Raw genomic sequence first — 9,621 nt, forward strand, 5'->3', positions numbered from 1 at the left:
TGGGTTAACACATGCCAGAAACAACAGAAACTACAGAGCAACAGGGAAACCCCTTAAACGGGGAAATCCTCCAGACAATAACAAAGTGATTGTTAGTTTCATTCCACCACCAAATGTGTTTATGTGTTTCCTGATGTCATCTTCAAATCTCTCTCTTTTTCTTTGACACAGCCAAGCAGCCTCCTCTCCACTGCAAGAGGCTCCTGCTATATACGAATAATTTAGGTGACTTCCAAGTTAGTAAGCTTTCATCTGGCTGTAAAGGGAAGACATACAGCCTGTACTTATCCAGGACAAGTCCTGGGATAACCTTCTATTTCCCCCTCAACACTATTTAAAATCATTGTTTAGGCAGGGTGACAGTACTGCCCACTTGCAGCTTCTCAGGCTTGATAAAAGTAAGAAGTCTGGTCTGAAATTTCAGTTGACGAAAATTCCTACAGCTCAAGAGCTTTATCTTTCTCCTGAGGAAACATCCTTCCTGCACTCACCAGCTGTGGACTGGAAATCACAATGCCTCTGAATCGTCTGAAGGACTTTTAGCCAGCATCTTGCAGCAGTGAGGCACTCACACCGTCTGTCTGTCTGTCCACACAGCTGTCTGACAGCCACTCCTCAGCAACTCTTTAACCCTTTGGATGATTTCGAGTATTTCTGGCTGATGGGTAATGACCTCAACCCTTGGAAGGACTTACCAGTTTTGTAAAAACCAATAGCTGTTAATGGCAAAATATAAAAATTGGGGTCTGATTGAAAAGAAGTCAGTAGCAGCCCTAAGAAAACACACCGGACAGACAAACAGTGGCATGGCCTGGCTCTGGCTGATGGCTCTGCAGCAGCTCAGATGGGCACCCAACGCGGCTGCCCAGGGAGGAAGGAGAGGGGTTTGCTGAGGACGTGGCAAAATGGGGCTTCAGTGGGGCAGGGCACAGATCGTCAGGAAACCAAGCTTCATTAGACCCTCTACTCACAGAATGAAATTGTTACTAGGAATATGGTGATGTAGGTTTATATAGGTCACTGTGACAGTAAAAAAAAATCATTTTTATCTTCCGCTTGCTTGATCTCCAGCATTTTTAATCTGCAGTATCAGCCTGACTGATTTATGACTACTTATAAAGCACACTGACAAGGACTTCATTGTAACTCCATGCACAAATACCCTGTTCCTAAAATATAGAAGATGCACATTGGCTATCTCTGTAAATAAGAGATTAGACTCCCTTCTGGTATTGTGATATTTTCTCTCTGTGCCCTCTAAATATATATGATTGATCTCGCCTTTATCACAGCCATTTTCTAATGTAAAGAAACTATATTGTAGGGTTTTTTTTTCTGGTTTTCATTCCTACTGAAAATCTGGTATTTAATACCTATAGATATAAATCCCATTCATATCCTCTTTATTCTCTATTATGGTCATCTGTAACAGCTTCCTAATTACATATAGCTTTGTTTTTCCTAGCCCTGACTGTCTATGGGCTCACCGGCCTGACACCACTGTTGTCCCAAAAATTGGGTTCGTCACCTCGTGTGCAAAGAGCCAACCCACACACAGAGTGGAGGTATTTCCTTTTTAATACATGTCTGTGGAGATGGGGGTCTGTCCCAAGACAGCACACCAAGCTTTTGGATTAACGGTTATTTATACACAAAGCATTAATATCTTTCACTTACAAATACATATGCATTATTATTCTATTAAACGATTGGTTAAAATCTCTTCACCTAGTATGTAAATTGGTACACAAGTTTAGTTCTTCTTTCTTTCGAGTCGGTGGTCATGATCTCCCTCTGCTGTAATTATCTTTCCTCTAGTTTCTTACTTCTTTTGGCAACTCTAAGCAGTTCTTGGGTTGCTGACCAAACGAACATTTTATCATTTTGAACTTCTACTTTAGACAGATATATCCTGCTTATCATACAAAGGCACATTGTTTAAGACCTAGTTTTGCATTTTCCTTAAGTCTAGTAAAGGTAATTTCTAACCTATAATTATTTGGACATCACCACTACTCTTCTGATTATGGCCTTGGGTTTTACACTCACCTTCAAACATGAACAATTAAATTCTGTAAGTAATACCAGTCCTGTTCCTCCTCTCTGGCTGATCAGGATTGAAGTCCTCTATGAAAACATATGTACCCTCATTTTCTAGATTCACAAGCACAGTCACATTCACAGATCCTTGAATATCACCCCAGCTTGTAAACCCTCCTACTATCCATGCCTGGGCTCCCTTACCTGGTAACCAGGTCTCCTACTTGCCAGCCACACCAGCTTGAAGTTTGCTAGTAAGCAGAGGTGTGTACTAAACTTTTGTCTCACAGGCACCCCTACAATGACAGATCACTCAAATATTAACACGGCTTCTCAGTCCACACATGCCCAAACCTGGGGTCTGCTTACCCAGCACAGGCTCTGACCTCCAGTCCTTCCAGATGCAGGCTTCCTCCTGCTCACCAACTAGTCCAGCTTGATATTTGCTAGCAAATTACACATACACGTGCACACAGGATTAAATTCACTGGGGGAAAAATAAACACACTTAGGTGTTTACAGGTGTGCTATTTAGACCTCTCCCACATAAGCATACACTCTGATCCCTCCAATTGCTGACACCTAGACCTACAAGCCCTATGGCCCACGGTCCCCCTGGCTGGCACCACCCACACCTCTCGTGTGCATTGGTGTCTCTAGTTGCCGGCACCAAGACCTATAGGTCCCTTCTCCAGTTGTTAGTCCTTGCAGGAGTCACATATAGGATAGAAAGTGAGATTACACACACACACAGACAAAAAGCTAAGTAAAGAATTTAATAAGAAGATAGGACAGACAGCAGTGATCAAGCTCAGATAGAGAAGCATATAGACTGGCAGCTTGCACACACGACCGGCCTCTAATATCCCTTCCCTCTGTTTTCCCACGCTTGCTCCTCCCCAATCCACCCTGATATTCCCCACCACCTTTCTTCACTTTTGCCCCTTCCTCTAAACATTCCGTAATAAATTTTGCACTGTCCCACCAGCCCCTTCTGATATCCCATACCGGGTTCTGCACAGCCCCTCCCCGCCCCGTACCTCCCTCAAACCCGCTCCGTCCCGGGGGCAGCCTTGCTCCCCCTTCCCACCGGTTAGAGAGCCCGGGGGCCATCGCTAATGGCCCATCCATCAGCGGCTGAAGAGGTCTGACCTTTCTTATTGTCTACCTTACCGCCTGCTGTTAGGTTTGTGTATCTGCGTGTTTATTTTATCACTTTCCTTGCTGTGTGTTATTTCTTCTACACCCAGGAGTCTGAGCCAGATGACTTAATGAGGAGGCGGGTGCTGCCGCATTCCACATACCCTCACAGTACACACTCTGCCAGCTCTTGGTGCCTGAGGTCGCCTCAGGGGGGAGAGGGATCCGTGAGTTGAGAAGTTCATGACCAAATGGCTTTGTACGGGCAAGAAGGAAAAAGCCGCTGAGAACGAAAAGAGACCAGGCATCCTAGAATGACACAGGGCTACAGCATCCCATGTCTTCTTTAAAGCATGGATCTCACTCTAACTGGTTACTGGTTTTCAATATTTTTATGGTTTTGCAATGCAAAATACAGAAGTTGATTCAGAAGACGCAAACAAAAGTTTCTCATGTCGCCAATCTGCTACCGTGGGCAGCACAGGCATAGATAGACAAGCTCGTACTTGACGCTGCCAGAGGAGCTCACTAGAGTAAGAGGTTATCAAAGAAGTTTGGCAGGGCAAAAAGGCACATCTCCCCTGCAAGTGAACTTCAGAGAATGTGTTTCCCTCAAGCAAATGAGACATAGATAAAATACTAGGGGACAACCTGCCAGAAGATTGAAATTTTCCAGCATAGTAAGAATAGTGAAGCAACAAGATCAGTCTGCTTGGAAAGATTTTGGAATAACCACTGGAGTTTTTTTTTTTCAAGAAAAAAACCCCATTTTTTTCATCTCCCAGGAATAGCACGGTGCAGATGATTCTGCACTAGGACATGAGACTTGACCAGATCAGTGGTTTTCAGAGGTGAGAGTCTGAATCAGGGGGTTAGGGCACAGAGATCAGGCTAATAAGGTTTACTGGACATATGCTGAATAATGCTTCTTTAAGAACCTCATCTCCCCTGTCTATGAGAAGTCTTTTCTTCTCCACAAAGCCTTATGATTGTATTCTTAGAAGATACCATTGGATTTGCACTCGAGTAGGCAGAAGAGTGGATGAATAGTGGATTGAAATCATCACTAGGTCCTGCTGGTCTTGGGCTGCTCAAGTGCCCATCACAGCCTGTCTAAACTACTTCAGTCACTTGGCACTGCAGCAGCCATCAGCCACGGCCATGCCCCAGGACAGACCAGCCACCCCCACAGCCTGACCCCATTGACCTTCCTTGTCCCCATTAGAAGCTCTTACTGATACCTTCACAGCATCTGCTGCAGGGAAATCCCCTCCCCCCCCCCAGTATATCTCGGGCTTTCTGAGACAGCACATTTAAACCCTTGCAGCCAGCAATGATCGCAAGGCTGATGTTCTCACCCCAGATATTAGGGTGAAGAGCAGGGGAATTCATTCACTTCAGTTCCCATGGGCAGGCTCAAGACCTGCAAGCAGTTTCTCCAGAGACCCCAACCCACTGCAACTGAACAAGGGCTATGTCTAAAATCCCAGTTTACAATTTTAAGGTCATGTATTCTGAACACATATTCTGTGGTCCTCTTTTCACTTAATGTACCCCCTACCTTTCCTATTTGTAGAGGTGAGTCCAGAAGACTGCATTCGGGAATTACTAAAGCCCTGCTCTTAGTACCATGCTGCTCAGGCATACCTTAAACAGCTAATACTGTTGTACCACTCCTCTATTCCACCATTGATAGACAAAATTGTACAATTCTTTATAACATTTTATTCTCCCTCTATTTATCTATATGGGAGAAGATAAAGTTCAAAGAAAAATAAAAGTGGCATAGAAAAACAGAGCACCGCACATAAATGATACACTGTTAAACTTTCTGCCCACAAGGTAAAGAAAAAATGGAAGAGAAATAGGAGAAACAAAATGTTGAGTCTTCCAAAAAATCTAATCACTAAATAAGGAGAAATTGCTTCTTTTTCTGTCCACTTTCCCATCCCTCCCTTCCTCCTTCCCTCCCTCTCCCACAATAAAAAAAAAAAAAAAAAGAAATCTAGAAAGCAAAATCTTTTGTTTTAAGCTATTAAATCATCATTTTTTTTTCAAGGAACATTGATGATTTAACAGTTAGTTTATTTTAAAAATAGATCAAGCCTTCAGTTGTCATGCAAATGCTGTGTTTTATCTCTAATGGAAATAATTAAACTTACTTAAACGCATGAAGAAGCAAAGAGGAAATAAAACAGCTATCCATCTTATTCAGAAGTCTACCCAGTGTCTTGACCAGAAAACATAAGACTTTACACAATGGTGCTATAAAAGCTGAAAAACAAATATTCCATTCACCGTTGTCCTTGATCATTAACAAAGGGACAGGCTTTAGGATTTATGATAATAGCAGGTACTGCAGTGACAATCTGTGTGGTTCTCTATCTTCACATTGTCCTTAAGGGTAATCTTAAAAAAAAGAAAACACACACATATAACAAATAATTAGGATTAGCTACACAGCAAAAACAGCATTCTCAAGTAAAGGGCGTCTGAAGCCCTTTCCTTAACCACAGTGTACACAGGCTCTTTGGGGTACGTGTGCTAGAACAGCCTCTGAATGCCAACCTGTGAAGCTACATAATCAGTGGCTTCTGGAGAAGGTTTCCAACAGTGACATGCACAGTGACATAGTTTGGTGTCCTTAGTTTGGCACTTTTTCAAGTGTCCAATTTTCAAAAAGTGTCAAGTAACCAATCTATGAAAAATCAGGAAGTGTCCTTAAAATATTTCACATGGGGATTATAAGAATGGAGACCACAAACAGGATGAGTCATCTTTATTTTTCATCTCAACCAAATTCCAGTTGCTGCCTAAGGGCAAGTATAATGCTGGTGGTCTAGAAAAAGATCTATGCTCTACTCAGAGGAAGAGTCAGGATGGGTTCAGCTGTAGGTGTCTATAGGCAAGTCAGGTATCTGGGCTCTCATTACAGCCTGTGGAGACTCAGCGCTCTGTTCAGCTGCGCACTCAGAGCCATCAGTTGCCATTTGAGATGTCAAAGGGGATCCCACCAAGCCTTCAGCGGCCACTTCAGAAGGTCTTTTATCTGTCCTGTGTCTCCCAGCCATATGCAGATGTCTTGAGCATCCCAGGGTATCTCAAATGGCACCAAGTCTTTGAGTGGGTAACTGAAATGAGCCTCTAGTCAACACACTGAATGAGCCTCATTGAGACCACCAGAGGACAGACACCTTATCTTGTTTCAACTAGCTCACCCCTTCTTACCTGGAGCTGAATCACTCCCACAATAACCAGCTTAAGCAGACTGCCACTTTCAGAGAACCTTCCAAACCAGAGTACCACATGCTCAAAGTAGTTGCACACATTTACAGTTCCCTCTTGGTTATACTATTAACACAACCTCAATTAATCTAATGAACGCAGATGGTTTTGGTCCCTCATTCCCATACACATAATTGATAGTATTGACTAGACAACTTGCCAGATAACTCCTGCCTATGCAGAATAGACAGAAGGAAAATGACTAATTAAAATCAAATACACTGCATAACATTTAAGGGGAGGGTGCACATCCAGGAGAGTTAAAAATAAGAGGACAAGAAGTCTACCACCAGAACTTCAGGTATCATGAGCCAAAGTAGTTTCACTGAAGTCAGTGACACTGCATCAATTTCCACATCCCAACTGAATATCAGACTCAGTACTGGTTGACACTTTAATTTCCTCTTTAGAAAAAAAAGAAACATCCCAAGTGCAAAGGATATAAATGCCAAGGATATTTCCCTCAAGTAGCTCTCCAATGTCCTCCAGGAAAAACATTCTTTTATATTCACTGTTTCAGCTAAACATTGCATCCTAGAATGAGCTTAAACGGGTCTCATTCACACCCTCACCTTGGTAAAAGCCTTTGCTACGCAGCATGTTGCTTCTGATGTAATGTTCTTTGGAACGAGCATGGTCTTCTTGGACCTCATTGGAGTGGGATAGGCCCGGGAGAAACAGCACCCAGTGCACTGGTAAATGGGTGCTCCTGGCTTGGAAAAGAATCTGTTCTCCCCTAGCTTGCACTCTGGACAACCTGCCATAAAAATATAAGGAAGAGACTTGGATGCCAGCTGTATTTTCATTTTCAAAAAGAAAGGGAAAGTGTGGGCAGTAAGAGGAAGCACTGGCCACATTCTCCTTCTTGACATCTGCAGAACAGAAAAGCACAAAACACCAAAGCTCCCCTCTTTAGGGTCCTTCAGCTCTGCAACATGCACCAGCTGTAAAACTAGAGTGAGCGTTCCTAGGAAAGGAACAAGCATTATCGTATCTTTTCTGGTTTTCTAACTTAATTTTGTTGACAACTGAGGGGTCTTTTTTTTGTACACTTGCTACACTAGCTGTCCCCTAGAAGATTTCCTACTAGCTACAAATAAATAGTTAAGTGGAACCAGCAGGATTTGTAATGCTTCTTAGACATTGACTGTTTTCAGGCAAGACTGTTATCAAGAGTTTTACAAATGCTCAGTGATCCTGAGATTTTTGTAGGTCGCATTTTTCAATTTTCAGTTCAAGGCTGAATTAAAAAAAAAAAAACAAAACAAAACACCCAACCTCCACAAGACCCCTAAAATCTTCCTAATACACCTCTTCCACAGAATGCTACATCACCAACATCCCATATTCTGGGATCTACAGAGGAAAAATATTCTGCATGTTATGAGAAGAAGCTATGGTTCTGCTGTTCCTGATGCTATGTTGCCATTTAGATCTCAGGAGTACAAGAAACCAAAAGGTTTCTATTTGATAATGTTTCAAGGATTAAGATCACCCACGTCAACATGAGGATGTGGTCATCTGAGAGACTTCTGACCTGGAGAAATCCAGTTTAGACAAGAAATAGGAAGCATACTCATAGAAAAGTTATCTTGATTCATTACACCTTCAAATCTCAGTGTCAATAAATTCAACTGAACGATAAGATTTATGACCATTTTTATAAAATGCGTGAAAGTTTAGTTAATACTCTTTACGAACTGTTGCCCTATTTCTGCTTGTTGAGAGCAGCTTACCCTGCATGAGAAACTCTCCGTCTGGGAAAGCATGAAGAAGATGCAGAAATACAGACAAAATGGTCAAAGTGACAGCTGCATACTTCCCGTAGCAATCCATGATCTGTCTGGAAATACAAACACATTTTAAAAGGATTGTTTCACACTGGGTACAGCATCAGTATCTAGGCTATACACTGATAGAGCATTCAGTGCAAGGAGCAGAGACCATTTAGAACCAGGACTGGAAACTGAAAATGCAGTGTACTGATGTGCATTTTATAGGCTCAGAAAATTGACTTCATAACCATAACAAAAATGTGCCTTTCTTTCTGGCCTTAACAATTTTTTTCTGAATATTAACACAAGCCACAGCACATAAACTTCAAATGTTGTAACCATCTAATATTTATGGTTATGGATAAAGCCAGCAGATGCTTACGGAGAAGATGAAAGAATCTGCAGAATCTGGGACACAGAGAGACTAATTTCAGGGAAAATAATTTCACATCAGGACATAATTTCCTGAACCAAGAGTCAGATTATTGGTCCACGCACTGAAACAGCCCCAGGTTGTGCCGGTGGAGGTTTAGATTCAATATTAGGACACATTTCTTCACTGCAACCATTACCAAACATTGGAACAGACTGCCCAGGAAAGCAGTTGAGTCACCATCCCTGGAGGTATTTAAAAGACATGTAGATGTGGTATTTAGGGACATGGTTTAGTGGTGGACTTGGCAGTGTTAGGTTAAAGGCTGGACTCAATGATCTTAAAGGTCTTTTACAATTTAAATGATTCCATGATTCTGTAACTTCCTTAGTGCCAAAGTCCCCATAAACCAATTTTCACAGTCCTGTCTCTCAGTAGGAGAAAGCGCCTCTGATCTGTGTAAATAGAGAGGAACTACACGCTGTGCTCCAGCAAGCCCGAGGAAACCTGGTGCCGACAGAGCTCAGGAGGGCTTGAAACAGCCCCAGGGCCACCTGCATCGTGCAGGGTCAAGGGAGTCCCTGGGAGTTCAGAATCGCTGCAACCTTTTGGATCGAGATTTCTTTCAGATTTTACTGATGCAGCAATTTGGCTTTCGGGTGCTGAGTAACAGAAAGCAGGTTTGGTAGAAACAAATCCTGGTTGGCTCAAACTTTTAAAAAAATCTTTTCAATAGATCAGTTTTGTGCAAGAAGGCTACACCTGGCACTGCACATCTGTCCTTCTACAGCTAGTGCATGAGATGAAGTGGCCACAGATAGCATATTGTATGTTCTCTGGGTAATTCAGCAGTTGTGTGGTTACATTTGATCCAGATCAAATCCATACCACAGGATAATGCAAATCTCTGATATTACTAACTGGGGGAACCATAACATTAAAGATGCAGAATATATAAGCTGCAACTGTATGAATATCATCCTGTGGTATATTCGATTATGATTCGTG

The 9,621-nt window shown here is 42.4% G+C and overlaps 1 protein-coding gene across 2 annotated transcripts; it reads right to left on the reverse strand.

The window, feature by feature from the left end:
* Positions 1–5,193: 5,193 nt before the first annotated feature.
* On the reverse strand, positions 5,194–8,304 carry CGA (glycoprotein hormones, alpha polypeptide). Of its 2 annotated transcripts, none has more exons than XM_010075478.1 (3): positions 8,202–8,304; positions 7,038–7,222; positions 5,194–5,589 (listed from the first exon to the last, which is right to left on the reverse strand). In XM_010075478.1, exons 1-3 carry the CDS (start codon positions 8,299–8,301, stop codon positions 5,512–5,514), a joined length of 363 nt encoding a protein of 120 aa, XP_010073780.1. In that variant the 5' UTR covers positions 8,302–8,304; the 3' UTR covers positions 5,194–5,511. The 2 variants fall into 2 exon arrangements, with proteins under 2 accessions (XP_010073780.1, XP_010073779.1); XM_010075477.1 differs by having other exon boundaries at positions 5,245–5,589; positions 7,038–7,259; positions 8,167–8,301.
* Positions 8,305–9,621: the final 1,317 nt, after the last annotated feature.

This window comes from Pterocles gutturalis, unplaced genomic scaffold (assembly GCF_000699245.1).
Source record: "Pterocles gutturalis isolate BGI_N339 unplaced genomic scaffold, ASM69924v1 scaffold28457, whole genome shotgun sequence".
In the NCBI taxonomy this organism is placed as follows: Eukaryota; Metazoa; Chordata; class Aves; order Pterocliformes; family Pteroclidae; genus Pterocles; species Pterocles gutturalis.